Raw genomic sequence first — 17,329 nt, forward strand, 5'->3', positions numbered from 1 at the left:
CTTTACAGATCTTAAGAAAGGGAATTATAGCCACACCTATGATTTGATCTTTGTCCATGGCTGCACTTTATTTTGAAAATCTTTAGGAAAATGAGATTTAAAAAATTTTATATTCCAATCCAGCAAGTCCTAGACTCTGTATTCCTTCTAGATTCTGCTTGTAAAATGACCAGTTGTTTCTTTAGCTTATCTCTTTCTTGCAAAATCTTATTGTACTTAGCAAAGAGCAACCAGTTGACATTTTTAGCATTCTGCCTGGAAATTAGCTTGGTTATGTACATAAGTTTCCTAGGTGCATCATCTGAATTTTTCTAAGTTATTCCTGACAGCATTTATACATAAGTTTCATCACTACATAACATTGGTTACCATTTTTTTCCCTCATTTTTCTTGCCACTGTAACTGTTTCTTTGGTCTTTAAGTCAATGCCGCATATTTTAAGTTTTCGTTAGGTACCAATTTCTGCATTAGTTATTTATTGCCACAATAATGCAGCCAACAGCAAACACAAAATCTCCGTGGCATCAAATAAACATTTACTTTTGCTCACAAGTCTGTAGATCAGCTGAATGTTCCTGCTGATCGGGATGGCTTGACTAATCTTTACTGGGCTCACTCATGAATTCACAGTGAGCTGGTAGGTTTACTGGGCGCTAGCTGATGCAAAATGGCCTCACCTTGGTGGACTCAGCTATGTTTTATGACCTCTGATATTCTAGCTTATTCTCATGGAGGAGGCAGGTTACCAAAGAGAAAGAAAATATATAAGAAGACCTTTAGAGATTTGGGCTTTGAACTAGCACACTGTCATCTCTGCCACATTGTATTACCCCACATAAGTCATAAAGCCAGCTCAGATTAAAGGGGTGGGGAACCACACTTCCCTTTCTAATGGGAGTCATGTTACAAGAGGTGTGGATACAGGGATGGAAAAGAAAAATGGGAACATTTAAAAGTCAACCTATCACACACTTTAATTTTTTTGTTGTTGTTAAATTAATTTCTGTGAGGCATTTTGAGAAATAAATAGTAGGATTTAATGACTGATTCCATGTGAAGGATGATGCTGAAAGAGAAAAAAATCATTTAATGATATATATGAAGATGTGTGGATTTGCATGTGTAGAATTAGTTTGAAAAAGCTCAGCAAAGGAAAAAAGTGCTGATGAATCAAATATGGCAAAATCTTTTTAGTTGTTGAAAATAGGTAGTGGGCATATCAGTTCATTGCTCTACTTTTTGCAAATTTGGAATTTGTAATAATGTGAGATTTAAAAGATAATGCTGAAGTTTTAAATCACATTGACTTGGACAATATTCAAAATACTGCAATAAGTGATAAAGTTGAAGAGGATGACTGCTGTGGTACTCAAGATTAGTTCATTTTAGTTTTTGAATTTGAAGTAAGATATCTTTTAAAGAATAAAAACATAATTGAGTAAATTTAAAGATATAGTTGGTTTTATTGAGCAATTTATGAATTGGGCAGCATCCCATCTAGCAAATAGAGAGGAGCCCCAGAAGCTGTGCAATATGGAAGACATTTTTAGGCAGAAACTGGGTGGGACAAGAAAGTTACTAGAAAAGAAAAGAAAGTTCTGTTTCAAGCAAGGTTACCTTCCCTTAGAGTAAAGAAGGGACCTTATCACTCAGATTACCTTAGCTTCTTTTGGTGGATGTGGAGGGCCTGCTTGACAGATTACTTCATTGGTAGGGACCAGAAAATTCCAGACTGACCAATTAAGATAACATTCCTGGAGAAGGTTGAAACTGCGGTTAGGTGAGGTATTAAGTCTAGGTTCCTTGTGATGGCTTTGATTTTCAGTCTGTTTTTATCTTTAATATAGCCTAGTGGAGATAGTTTACAAATGGAGGTTTGAAACAGGTGTAAGGACTAAGTGAATTATTGTTCCCTTTTATTATCAACCATCATAAATGCAGCATGTATAATTCCTGCTTTTATTAATTTGTCATTATTCTGCAGTTTGGTTTCCCTATCCATTGAGGGCGATTGAAGAATATTATATTACTGAACTTTAAAAAATCTAACAATTAGAAGCTTACTGTTTTTAGCTATATGGCTTGACTTGTTTATTTATAAGAATATTTTCAAGGATATAATTTACTCTTTCAATTTTTAAAAAAAAATTTTAATTGAATTTATAGGGGTGACATTGGTTAATAAAATTATACAAGTTTCAGGTATAGCATTCTACCTCATCTGTATATTATATTGTGTGTTTACCACCTTAAGTCAAGTCTCCTTCCATCACATTTATTCCCCTTTTACCTTTTTTTACTGCCCCTCACCCCCCCTCTGTCTGGCAATTACCATACTGTTTGTGCCCATGAGTCGTTGTTTGGGATGTACTTTCCTATTTTTTTCTATTCTGACTTCCCTACTACTTCTGCTATTTAAGCCAGTTAACTTAGATCTTGTATTTGGCTGTTACATTAAATAACTGTCATTCATACATTACTTAAATTTATATTTATATTAGAAAATAAAAATATCTTTACTAATTTATTTTCAGATATATCAGATGATTGCTTGGGATACTAAGATGAGAAACTTAAACTTCCAAGTAATTTCTATACAGTATTTTACTGTGATATTTTAAAAATAACATCAGTAAATATCTTACTGAGTAACATTGGAATTATAGCCCAATAAGGATTAAATGGAAACAGCATGTGAGGAAATGTTCCTTGTGCATGTTTCCTGATGGTTCTTTTTCTGCTCTTGTAAATATTTTTATTGTAATTTGCCACCTTGTTGTTAAATGATAGAGAACTGATTAAGCAATGCCTAAACTTCATGCAGACGGAAAAGAGAGAGAACATGTTACATCTGAGTAGGTTTGTTTTTTTAGTGGGCAGGTTTTTATAGTATGAAATCAATTTTTAAAAACCATTTATAATTAGTTTTTCAAAATTATGCTTAAGAACAATTGATCTTAAAAGAAAAAATAAGTTAAGCAGAGAAACTTTTACATGCCTTATTAATTCCTCTGGTTGCTATGTGTGACATTCTCTCATTTAAAGTAAGAAATACCATATACATTCTGTTCTTCCCACTTTAAACATACTTGTTTCCTTTTGGATTTCATCCCATGCTAATATTTAATCTGTAGATCTCATACATTATTTTCTACCAGTAGTAAATATTATGGGAGACTGATATTAGCAGACCAACTTTATTATTTTAATATATATAGGTACATGAAATTGGGCATTGTATATTTTGAATATATTTCTTGAAATGGCTTCTTTGTCTTTTCTACTTTAGTTTTTACCAGATTCGTGCATCTATGAAAATTCCACCAAGAGTTCCCCACAGAGTAGAAGCTCGTTTGTTTCATGGAACAGGTAAGCCAGGGAATATTGTATAATAACTTTTCACAATTTTTTTTATTACAAATATAAGATACCAAAGAGCATCTTTGTAATACTTCTTATAAGAAATATAGTTAAGGCCTCAAAAAACAGGCTTGCTTATTATAGTTTCCCTGGCTCCCTCTTACTTCTTATAAGCAAATACGTGGGGGGAAAAAAGTGAAATTTCCAGGAAAATAAACGTAAGTAGGGGTGGTATGAATTTTATCACGTGGGATGTAATTTTCAAAATATGCAGTGAATGTGGATGCATAATTTGACATGATTATCAGAGGTATTTTATGATAAAGTTTAGTAGTACACATTTTGAGAATATTTGTGTGTGTGTGTGTGTGTATGTGTGTGTGTGTGTGGTTAACTACTCTAATTAGAAAGCAAAGAGCCAGAAGGCATAGTCTGGGAATTTGAAGTGTTTAGCATTATCTTTTTAGCATACTATGGATACAAAAATGCTGGTTAATGTTAATTTTTTTTTTTTTACATCATTACTCAATTCTGGAAGCAGCATCTATGTCCAAAACTACCTAAGTTTTATAGTTGGATAAGGCTGAACAACAAACTTTGCCCTATCACTAAAAACCTTGGTGGAATTGTAAAAGATTTTTAACTTCTTCAAGCTCAGTATTTCCTATGTAAAATAGAACAAACCCCAGAGATTTTATGGGATGTAATGAAGTATAAATCATTTACTATGCACAAGGAACATAGCTTTTAGTTTGTAGCAACCAGTAAATGGAAGTAGAAATATTATTATTATCATTGCTGTTTCACTATGTTATTTCACTAGTCTACAAATACTTCATGCATTATTGTATAAAATGGAGAGTTTACTCTACATTCCTCAATACTATCAAAATGCTCAGGGAGGCCTATTTATTGCTCATGACCAAAAATAAACATTCTTTTTTAAAAAACAAAAAACATTTCTTCTTGGCCTGGCATACATGTTAAAATATATTTATTGTCAATAGGTCTCTTTTAAGTTTACATTGTAGGAAATACAAAGATTAAAACAACTAATATTGCGAGACAAATCTGATACTCTCCTTTTGAACCCCTTTAATTTAGTAAACTAAATATCTTGCTCTGTTGTATCCCCTAAAGTTGCCAGTTGAATAAACTAGAAAGACTATTTTTTCTGGATGTCCTTTATATTTATTTTTTTCAGCTTTATTGAGGAATAATTGACAAATAAAATTATATATATTTCATGTGTACCATGTGATTTGATAAACATATACATTGTAAAATAATTACCACAATCAAGATAATTAGCACATCCATCATCTTGCATAGTTAAATTTTTGTGCATGTGTGGTGAGAATGCTTAAGATTTACTTTTAGTGAATTTCAAATATACAACACTTTGTTATTTAGGATAGTCACCATAGTACACATGAGATTATCAGAAACTTATAACTGAAAGTTTCTACCCTTTGATCTGCATCTCCCCATTTTTCCTCACGTCCCCAGCCCCTGGGAGCCACCCGTCTACTGTCTTTCAATAAAATCAACTTTTTTGTTGTGATTTGTTTCCACATGTAAGTCGTACCATACAGTATTTGTCTTTCCCTGTCTGACTTATTTCACTTAGCAGAATGCTCTCAAGGTTCATTCATACTGTACAAATGTCAGGATTTCCATCCTTTTTATGGCTGAATAATGTTCCATCATGTATATATACACCACATTTTTGAAACTGGAAAAGTCAGCATTTGTGCTGCCTTTCACTACCAGAACCAGTAAGTAGAGACAGGAATTGAATCTTCATGGGCATTTTATTCAGATGGCTGGCGATCTGAGAAGACAGAGGGTTATGTACCCTAAAAGACTGTCTTACATTTCATTTTAGGCCAGCCTCTTTTAAAGGAGAAAAAGTATAGGTAAGTGATTTGGAACTTAGGAAAAAGGTTAATCGGATAAAAGCTGCTGTAGGAAATTTTCCTAGCATCCTTTCATCTGTTGTCCTTGGTGATTCTTTGTGTCCTGTGCTGCAGATGTCTCTCCCTGGAGCCAAATGGCTCAGACACCATCTTGATTGCTTGCAGTCCCCCATGGGGCACCGAGGTGGAATTGCTAGTGGTCCCCTGGAGTCAGGGTGGGTCATGTCATCAGTTCCTGAAACAATTGCTTTTTACATGTATTCGTTACTAAGCTTATTAACTATTACCTAAAACTATTTCCAAATCTCAGTTCCCCCATCATTTTCTTTATTCATCCACTGACAGATACTTAGGTTATTTTCATATCTTGGCTATTATGAATAATGCTGCAATGAACATGGGAGTGCAGACTTCTCATTGGAATACTGACTTTGTTTTTTTCAAATATATACCCAGGAGTGGGATTGCTGAATCATATCTTAGTTATATTTTTAATTTTTTGAAGAATCTCTGTGCTCTTTCCATCGTGGCTACACCAATCTGCATTCCCACCAATAATGCATAAGGCTTCCCTTTCTCCAAATCTTCACCAACACTTGTTATTGCTTGACTTCTTGATTCTCACGGGTGTGAGTTGATACCTCTTTGTGGTTTTGATTTATATTTCCTAGTGAATAGTATTGCTGAGAATTTTTTTTGATATATCTGATGGCCATTTGCCTGTCTTCTATGCAAACATGACTATTCACTTTCTCTACCCATTTTTAAATCAGATTGTTTGGGATTTGTTTTTGTCATTTTGTTTTTGTTTTTGGCTTTGAGTTGTGAATTTTTAAATATATTTTGGCTGTTGATCCCTTATCAGATATATGATTTGCAAATATTTTCTCCCATGAGGCAAGTTGCCTTTTAATTTTGTTGATATTATCCTTTGCTGTGTAGAAGTTTTTTTTGTTTGGTGTTGCCTTATTTGTTTAGTTTTGCCTTTGCTTTTGGTGTCCAATCCAAATGATCATTGCCAAGATCACGGTCAAGGAGCTTTTCACACTGCATTTTCTTCTAAGTTTTACGGTATCAAGTCTTAAGTTTGAGTCTAAATCCATTTGAGTTCATTTTTGTGAGTGGTATAAGATAGGGGTCCAATTTTAGTCTTTTTCATAAGGATATTCATTTTTCCCAGCACCCATTATGTGTTCTTGGCACTTTGTCAAAGATTAGTCATCCCTATGTCTATGTATTTCTGGACTCTTATTTTGCTGTATTGGTTTATGTGCCTGTTTTTATGCCAGTACCATACTGTTTTGATTACTATAATCTTGAAATAAGAAAGCGTAATGCCTCAGCTTTGATCATATTTTTCTTAAGATTACTCTGGCTATTCAGGATCATTTTTGGTCTCATGAATTTTAGGGTATTTTTTTCTATTTCCTTGAAAAATGCCATTGAGATTTTGATAGAAATTGTATTGAATCCATAGGTCACTTGGAGTAGTATAGACATTTTAACAATATTAATTCTTCCAATCCAAAAATGTGGGATACTTTGCCATTTACTTTGGTCTTATTCAATTTCTTTAATCAGTATCTTATAGTTTTCAGTGTATAGGTCTTCCATCTCCTTGGTTAGATTTATTTCTAATATTTTACTGTTTTTGAATCTGTTATGAATGGGATTATTTTCTTGATTTCTCTTGAGTAGGACATTGTTAGTGTATAGAAATACAGCTGAGTTTCATATGTTGATTTAATATCCTGCAATTTTATTGAATTTGTTAATTTGGTCTAACAGTTTTTTGGTGGAGTCTTTAGGATTTTCTATATATGACAGTACAAGGTCATGTCATCTGCAAATAATGACAGTTTTACTTCTTTCCTATTGCATAATTCTAATTTTTTTATTACCAATATGCTGTGGCTAGGACTTCTATTACTATGTTGCATAGAAGTGGCGAGAGAGAGTATTCTTGTTCCTGACTTTAGAGGAACACTTTCAACTTTTCACTGTGGAGCATGATGTTAGCTATGAGCCTGTCATATATGACCTTTATTATGTTGAAGTATATTTCTTCTGTACCTAGTTTATTGAGTTTTTAACATCAAAGTATATTGAGTTTTGTCAAATTCTTTTTCTACATCTATTGATGATTATGTGATTTTTATCCTTCATTTTGTTTGTGTGGTACATCATATCTATTGATTTGCATATTGCAAACCATCCTTGCATCCCACAGATAAATCCTACTTCATCACAATATATGATCCTTTTCACGTGTTCTTACATTTGGGATAGTAGTATTTTGTTGAATTTTTTCTTCTGTGTTCATCAGGGATATTGGAATGTAATTTTCTTTTCTTAGTGTCTTTGGCTTTCATAGCAAGATAATGCTGGCCCTGTAAAATGAGTTTAGAACTGTTTTGTTTTTTTTCCAATCATTTTTTTGGAAGAGTTTGAGAACAATTGATATTCATTTTTCTTTAAGTGTTTGGTAGCTTTCACTAGTGAAGCCATCTGCTTCTGGACTTACATTCGATGGAAGATTTTTGATTACTGATTTAATCTTCTTACTCATTGGTCTATTTAGATTTTCTGTTTCTTCATGATTGAGTCACGTGTTAGGCTGGGTTGTTTGAGATCTTTCTAGGTGATTTGTATGGCAGAAATGTTACGTGTAAATATCATTTACAAAGCAATGTTATTTTGACTATAACAAAGAGTATTTCAGAAATATCCAAATAAAGTACCTTTTTTTAAGTGCTTTTTGTGAGCACAGTGATTGGGTTTTTATTAATTATAAGTCCAGATGGAGTCATTGTTGTTACCAGTTCAGTTTCTAGTATCTGATATTATCAACTGTTTTATTGACTGTGAAATGTCAATGATCTGATAGTTTACTAGTGTATAAAAAGGAAGTTCCTTTTAAAAATAAGTTGCTTATAGCAGACACTGTCTTTAAGAGAGAAGCCTAGGTTTGGAAAACAATGAACTTCCATAATATATCATTTTAGCCAATATGTGAAAACATTATTTATACATATATTATAACATCATTCCAGAAAAATTTATAGAGTTTGCATATTTTTAATTAAATTATAGCAACTGGGATTTTCTCTATACTTTTTATTACATACCTTAATTTCTTTTCTTTTTTGAAGTGTAATTGACATGTTTCTCAGATATAACATTGATTCAATATTCATGTACATTATGAAATGTTCACCAAGATAAGTCTACTTATGTTTTATTACCATACAGAGTTATCACTGACTCTATTCCCTCTACTGTACATTATATCCCCATGACTTATTTATTTTATAATTGGAAGTTTGTACCTCTTAATCCCATATACTTCTTTTACCTATTTCCCCAACAGCCTCCCATCTGGCAGCCATCAGTTTGTTCTCTGTATCTGTGAGTCTGTTTCTCTTTTGTTTGTTGTTTTGTTTTGTTTTAGATTCCACATATAAGCATCCCCTATATTTCTTCTAACTTTGATTTGTGCTTTCATTTCAATACCTTTTCTTTCCAGCACTATTTTACCACAATTCCTACACCTTATGTATGTTCCTGGAAAATTTTTAGAAAGAGAAAAAAATAATGATTTTGCCTATGAGTTGCAGTAGGGCAGGTTAGATGGGGTGAGAATTAGATGGTATTACAGCTTATCTCAACACATTTAAATTATTTCTAGCATGAAATTATGCTAACAGTGAGCGGTTTGGGTTAGGAAATAGCTGTCGTCTGCAATAACATCAGTCAAGAAAGACAATGAGTATTTATAAGGCTGTTGAAAATTGATTGATAATAATGCATATAGAGACTTCATTGCTAATTCTAGGTCCCAGTTTGAAATTTTAGAAGACTATGTACAATTTCAACACAAAATTCAAATAACAGATCTCCATGTGATAGTATTTTTTAAAAGAAACATATATTCTTTTATTTACTTTTTAATGTCCATATATCCCTTTGTTCTGAAAAATCTAACTTTCATGCATATAATACAAGCAAATAGTTAAAAGATCTATTAGTCCACAAAGATTTGTAGTGAAAACCATAGCTCATTCTCACTTGATCTTGTTCTCGGCCAAAAGGCCAAGAAGCAATAGATATAGCTCATTCTGTAGATTCATTCACTTTTTACTGTTTCTCTAGTACTAATTGTTTCCTCTGTATAACATTTTTACTTCCTGTTAGGCTAAATGACAATTTATCTTATTTACACTATTTACTCTCTCCCTCTCTCCTACTTTTAAAAAGAGATACCATAATTCCTGTATCTTTAACCATTACTCTAGCCTCAAATAATATATTTAGAGCTTTATACCCTATTTCAACAAATATGACAGGCCCCTCCTTTTATAAAATAAGGAGATAATGCAGTCTTGCCTTTTTATTCAAATTTTCTCTTTTTTCTCCAGCTTCTAACCTGTTAGATGTATTTTGTTTTATATTACTGAGATTGCTAACATTCATATTCTGTTTTGTAGTTAAATCTTATGTGCTCTGTCTATGGGTTGGTTACAAATGCTGAAAACAAATAATATTTGCATTTTTACAGTAATACAAGAGGGAAAGAGTTTATAAAATTGAAATGACTGTCTTACATAAAGAAAAAGGTTCTTAAGTTTCTGGCAGGATGAGGCAGGTCTACTTAACCATTTTGGTACTGATGTGAATCACCTGTGATAGAGATTGTACTGCAGGAGCTCCAAAGCAGGAAGCTGTTTAGTGTTCATGATTTTCCAAAAAGACCATCCAGAAAACTTGCAGATGTGTACATGTTGTTTATTACTCACATGACGGGAGAGTGCACTGATGGTGATGGATCGGTGTGAGAGATACCACACCTCTTTCAGTGTGAGACATGTTATAAGGGGTCACAGACAAAGAAGGCATGTCTAGGTCACCTCAGTGTGTACATGCAGAAAGAAAATGTCAAGCAGTTATAGGACAAGAAGCCACGCCCAAAAGGAGGTAAGGAGGGAGTTACAATCCATTTATTCAGGACAATACACATTTCTTCTGGCCAGCACTCATCACGGTTGGTGGGAGAGCCATGTCCAGCATTAACCCTACTGAGATAGATATAGATAAAGATACAGATAGATATAGAGATAGATAAAGACATATCTTAGGCATTTTTAAAGTTGTAGATTCAAAGATGAGGCTCATACGGAGATCCAAGATGGTGGTTGGGTAGGTGGAACCTATACAACTTCCTCCCAGGACCAAACTGGAATTACAATTAAATTATAGAAAAATCATCCTGAATAACCATGTGAACACTAGTTGGAGAAAAGCCTTATAACCAAGGACTTCCAGAAGAAACCACAACAAGACTATCAGGAAGTAAAGAGGCATGAGAGGGCTGACTGGGCTCTCATAGGTGGCATCTAAAGTTCTGGAGAGATATATCAGTGGATGGGGCGTTTCCCCTGAGTAGTATGGGGTCTAAACCCCGGGTGCCCCAGCCTGGAGCACCAGAACCAGGAAAGGAACCCAAATAACCACTGGCTGTGAAAAGCAGCAGGGTTTCTGTTCTACCAGGGAGAGACAGCTGGACACTCAAAGAGGCTCTAAGAAAGGCCAACACAAAATTTCATTTATAGCCACTTACCCTGGGCTGTGGCAGTGGGAAGATAGAGCAGACTAGAGAAACATGAGGAGAGTCTGGGGTTGATGGCTCTGGACAGAGCTGAAGGGTCAACTGACTGGATCTCTGTGCTGAGTCACTCCCCATACTGCAGAAACCATCTTTCTCAGGCAAACCACTCCCTTCTATGTCGCATCAGACTGAAGAGAAACAATAACCCCACCCTGTGGAGCTTAAGCTGAGCTGCTGAGGAGTACAGCTGGAGGCTATTTAAGTGATGAAGCCTAACAGAAGACCTGCTGGCCAGGATGGATCTCTGGTCAACATCCACATCCTGGGAATACCAGAAGGAATAGAGAGTAAGCAAGGGATCAAGAACCTGTTTGAGGTAATAATGACCAGAGACTTCTTTAACCTAGTGAAGGAAAAAGACACACAATTCCAGAAAGCACAGAAAGTCCCAACAAGATGGACCCAAAGAGGCCCATTATAATTAAAATGGTAAGGCTTAAAGACAAGGAGAGAATCTTAAAAGCCACAAGAGAAAAGCAGTTAGATACCTACAAGGGATCCCCGATAAGACTGCCATCTGATATCTCAAAAGAAAGATTTCAGGCCAGAAGGGAGTGGTGTGAAATATTCAAGTTGATGAAAAGGAAGGAACTACTATCAAGCTGTTTTACCCAGCAAGGCTATCATTTAGAATAGAAGGAGAAATAAAGAGCTTCCCAGACAAGAAAAGATAAAGAGTTTATTAACACCAAACCAGTACTGCAACAAATGTTAAAAGGCTTGCTTTAAGAAGAAGGAGCATGAGGAGGGGGAGAGGGAGGAAGAGAAGGATGAGAACAACAAAACAGGGGAACATAGTTAAAAAATAAAATGGCAGTAAAAAATAAAATGGCAATAGATATACATCTATGAATAATCCCTTTAAATATAGATAGCTTAAATGCTCAAATCAAACAACATAGTGTACCTGAATGAATAAGAAAAGGAATCATGTATATTCTGTCTCTTAAGAGACCCACCTCAGATGTAAAGATACAAAGATTAAAAGGGAAGGGATGGAAAAAGATATTTCATGCAAATAGAAAAGGAAAAAAAGCTGGGGTAACAATACTTTTTATCCAACAAAACAGACTTTAAACCAAAACTATAGTTAGAGACAAAGAAGGACATTACATAGTGATAAAGGGAGCAGTCCAACAAGAGGATATAACCCTAGTAATGCTTACGGCACCATAGGAGCATCTAAATATGTAAAGCAAATCTTGATGGACATAAAGGGAGAGATCAACAGAAGTGCAGTCATAGTAGGGAATTTTACCATCCCATTGATTTCGGTGGATAGATCTTCCAGACAGAAAATCAACAAGGGGACAGTGGCCTTAAACCATACACTAGATCCAATATACTTACTTGATATCTTCAGAACATTTCACCCCAAACAGCAGAATATACATACTTTTAAAGTGCTCATGGAACATTTTCTAGGATACACCACATGTTAGGACACAAAATAAGTCTCAGTAAATTTAAGAAGATTGAAATCATATGAAGCATCTCCTCTGACCACAATGCTAGGAATCAATCACAAGAACACTAAAACATACAAAGACATGGAAGCTAAATAACATGTTATTAAACAATGACTGGGTCAACAGTGAGATCAAGGAAGAAATCAAAAGATACCTTGAAACAAAAGAAGATGAGCTCATTTGGAAAAGATAGGCAAGATTGACAAACCTTTAACTAAACTCATGAAGAACAAAAGAGAGAACCCAAATAAAATCAGAAATGAAAGAGGAGAAATAATAAGTGGCACCCCCCCCCAAATACAAAGAATTTAAAATAGAAAATATTATAAATGACTATATGCCAACAGAGTGGACAACCTGGATGCAATGGGTAAATTCCTAGAAACATACAGTCTTCCAAAACAAAATCAAAAAGAATCAGAGAACCTAAATAGACAGATTACACCTAGTGAAGTTGAAGCAGTAATCAAAAATTCCCAACAAACAAAAGTCGTTGACAAGGTGGCTTCACAGCTGAATTTTACCAAACAATTCGGGAAGAACGAACACCTCTTCTCAAACATTTTTAAAAAATTCATAGAATGGAGACTCCAAAGCTTATTTTACAAGGCCAACATTATCCTAATTCAAAAACAAGATAAAGACACTACAAAAAAAAAATAGGCCAATATCCATGGTAAACATAGATGCTAAAACTCTCAACAAAATATTAGCAGACCAAGTACAGTAATGCATCAAAAAGGTCATGCACCATGATTCAGTGGGATTTATTCCAGTAATGCAAGGTTATTATAATATTTGCAAATCAATCAATGTGATTACACCACATAAGCAAAATGAAGGATAAAAAATCATGATCATATCAATAGATGCTGAAAAAAGACTCAATAAATTCTAGCACCCACTTATGATAAAAATTCTCAGTGAAATGGGAACAGAGGGACTGTACCTCTACATGTTAAAGCCTATATATGACAGACCCACTGCCAGCATCATACTCAACGGACAAAAACTACAAGTTCCTTAATTAATATTGGGAACAAGACAGGAATGTCAGCTTTCACCTCTCTTACTCAACATAGTACTGGAAGTCCTAGCCATGGCAATCAGACAAGAAGAAATAAAAGACATCCAAATTGGAAAGGAAGAAGTAAAACTGTTTTTATTTCCAGATGATATGATACTGTACACAGAGGACCCTAACAATTCTACCAAGAAACTACCAGAACTGATCAATTAATTCAGTAAAATATGAGGATATAAAATTAATATCCAGAAATCAGTTGCATTTTATATGCTAAGTATGAACTATCAGAAAGGGAAATTAAGAAAATCCAATTCGCAGTAGCTTCAAAAAAATAAAATACTTAGGAATAAACTTAACCAGGGATTAAAAGACCTGTACGTGGAGAATTATAAGACACTGAAAAAAGAAATTAAAGAAGGTACAAATAAATGGAAGCACATACCAGGTACAGGGAAAGGAAGCATTAACAATTAACATCATTAAAATGTCCATACTGTCCTAAGCAATATATAGATTCAACACAGTTTCTATCAAAATACCAATGATGTGTTTTACAGAACTAGACCAAATATTACAAAAAATTATATGGAACCAGAAAAGGCCTGCATAGCAACAGCAATCCTCACAAAGAAAAACAAAGTTGGAGGAATAATGCCACCTATTAACAAACTATATTTATAAGGCTATCGTAATCAAAACAGCACGATCCTGGCACTAAAACAGACAGATCAATGGAACAGAATAGAGAGCCCAGAAATAAGCCCATACCTTTATAGTCAATTAACATTCAACAGAGGAAGCAAGCACATACAGTAAGCTGAAGATAGTTTATTCAATGAATGGTGTTGGGAAAGTTGGACAGAAATGAGCAGAAAAATGAAAGTAGACCACCTTCTTATGACGCACTTAAGAATATGTTTAAAATGGTTTAAAAACTTACATGTTAGAACCGAAACCATAAAAATCCTAGAAGAAAACATAGGCAGTAAAATCTCAGACATTATTCCTAGCAATATTTAATCTGATATATTCCACAGGTAAGGGAAGCAAAAGAAAAAATAAACACTACATCAAGCTAAAAAAATTTCTCACAGCAGAGGAAATCATCGACAAAATAAAGACAACCCACCGAATATGAGACCGTATTCAACGATGTTATCTCATAAGAGGTTACTATCCAAAATTTATAAAGAACTTACAAAACTCAATACCAAAAAAACAGTCCAAATAAAAAATGGACAAAGGACCTGAAGAGACATTTCTCCAAAGAAGACATACATACAACCAATAGACATTTATTTAAAGGTTCTTAGTATCTCTAACCATCAGAGAAATACAGATTAAAACCACAGTGAGATATCACCTCACACTTGTCAGAGTGGCTGTCGTCACTTTAAAAAAAAAACAAAACAAAAACAAGTTTTGGTAAGGTTGTAAAGAAGAGGTAACCCTCTTGCACTGTTGGTGAGAATGCAGATCGGTGCAGTCACTGTGGAAGGCAGTTTGGAAATACCTCAGAAAACTAAAACGGAGTCGTCTTTTGACCAAGCAATTCCATTTCTGTGAATTTAGCTGAAGAAACTCGAAACACTAATCTGAAATAACATAAGCACCCCTATGTTTATTGCAGCGTTATTTACAATCGCCAAGATATGGAAGCAGCCCAAGTGTCCATCAGTAGATGAGTCAATAAAATAACTGTGGGACATTTACATAATGGAATACTATTCAGCTATAAAGATTTTACCCTGAGCCACAGCATGGATTGACCTGGAGAATATTGTGCTCATTTAGCCAGTCGGAGAAAGGGAAATACTATATGATTTCACTCATATGTGGAATCTAATGAACAAGCTGAACTAACAAGCAAAACAGAAACACTTATAGATAGCAGGCTGACAGCAGTGGGGGGAAGGGGTGGTTACAGAATGGAGTAATTGAGCCAAAAGGGAAAAGTATTCATGGACAACTGTGTGGTGATTGCAGGGGGGGAGAATGGGAGTAAGTAGGATAAATGGTAATGGAAAAAACTGTAACTAAAAAAAGATGAAAGAAAATGACAGTAACACTAGTAGATTACATTTAACTTCCTTCTTTCCTTGGTCCTCCTTATCAGCATTTTTATTTTATTAATATTCTTTATTAAATGCCATTTCCAAACTTTTTAGGAAAAGAGCCCAGTATAAATAAATTCATTAAACTAAATTTAAAAGTACAATATAGTGGTGATTGTGCAATCATCACCTCTGTCTAGTTCCAATGCTACTGAACTGTACTTTTTATCTAAAATAGTTAATTTTATGCTCTAAAATTTGTATCTCAGTTTAAAAAGTACAGCCTGTGGTGTGGGGGGGAAGATATGGCTCTGTTGTATATAATGAAATAGTAACTTTGAATCAGGGTACCACCTTTTATGTTGCTTTAGAAAACTTACTTAACATCTGTGAACTTCAGTTTCTCATATCTGTGAAATGTGTTACCTGCTTTATAAGGTTGTTGTGTAAAATAAGTGAAAGTTCTCAGCAAACTGTAAAGGGCTATATACATATAAAGTATTATTATTTGACTTCTATTGCAAATTCTGGCTCATTTAGTATGATTTGTGATCTATGTACTGTTGTAAAGAGCTGAAACTTACAATGAAGTTAATTTTGTTTTCTCATTTATATAATTTCAATTATGTACCATAGTGATTAAGCACATAGCAAAATATCTCATGTTATTAAGTAAATTTAAAAATGTTTAAATCATTAAAACCTTCCCGGTGTAAGAAGCATGAACAAAGATGACTATGAGAAAGAAGGGAAAACTGAAGGGAGGGAGAGATCTCCAAAGACCCCTGAATTTATAACTTATGAAGGAAGTCTAGATACCTGGGATTGCATTTCCGTGCTTATAAAACTGGCTTAACCAAGTGCTGGAAACAGCTAAGTGCCCATCAGTAAATAGGTGGATCAAAAAACGGTGGTACATTTACACAATGGATTACTGTGCAGTAGAATGAAAGAACAAACTCCTACCTTTCACGACAGCTTGGATGGATCTGGAGAGTATTATGCTAAGTGAAATAAGCCAGGCAGTGAAAGACAAATACCATGTGATCTCACCTATAACAGGAACCTAATGAACAAAACAAATGAGCAAAATAGAACCAGAGGCATGGAAACAAGTAACATACTGACAGGGACCAGAGGGGAGGGACGAGGAGGGTAAGGGAGGGAAAGAACGGGAAGGGTCTAGTCATGGGCATGGATAGCAGGGTGGGGATTGACTGTGGGAGTAGGGGTGTGGGCAGGGCAAGGGAGAGCAGCAGGGGAAAATTGGGACAACTAATTAGAACAACAATAAAACTGGCTTAATCTGTAGAAAGTGTTTGAATTTGGACATAACTAGTGTCAGGTCTTGTTCTGCTACTCACTAGCTATTTGTAAATGTAAGGATAAACATGTTGCTTCAATATATATATTGTAATATGATTGCCTTTGTAATGATATTTATCATATTACACAATTTTGGTAAAATGTTGTTGTCCATACTCATTACACTGTGCATTAGATCTCTATGGCTTATTTACTACTTGATGCAGGATTGTACCTTTAAACAACATCAACCTTTTTTTTCGTTTTGAGATTTTATTTTTAGAAAGAGGAGAAGGGAGGGAGAAAGAGAGGGAGAGAAACATCAATGTATGGTTGCCTCTCATGCGCCCCCCTACTGGGAACCTGGCTGGCAACCCAGGCGTGTGCCCTAACTGGGAATTGAACTGGCCACCCTTTGGTTCACAGGCCAGCGCTCAATCCAGTGAGCCACACCAGCCAGGGCTAAACAATGAATCTTACATCTGCACTCCCATCCCCTGGTAACCTCTATTTTACACTGATTTTTATGA

At 34.7% G+C, this 17,329-nt stretch overlaps 1 protein-coding gene across 4 annotated transcripts in view; it reads left to right on the plus strand.

Moving 5' to 3' along the window:
* Positions 1–17,329, plus strand: part of FAM135A (family with sequence similarity 135 member A) — a 91,626-nt gene that overhangs the window by 10,294 nt on the left and 64,003 nt on the right. For all 4 annotated transcript variants that reach the window (XM_045184821.2, XM_024576578.4, XM_024576576.3 and 1 more), the window contains exon 4: positions 3,290–3,369. In XM_045184821.2, the coding sequence (XP_045040756.2) occupies positions 3,290–3,369 (80 nt within the window). The remainder of the gene's footprint in view (positions 1–3,289; positions 3,370–17,329) is intronic.

The sequence above is a fragment of the Desmodus rotundus genome, chromosome 11 (assembly GCF_022682495.2).
Source record: "Desmodus rotundus isolate HL8 chromosome 11, HLdesRot8A.1, whole genome shotgun sequence".
In the NCBI taxonomy this organism is placed as follows: Eukaryota; Metazoa; Chordata; class Mammalia; order Chiroptera; family Phyllostomidae; genus Desmodus; species Desmodus rotundus.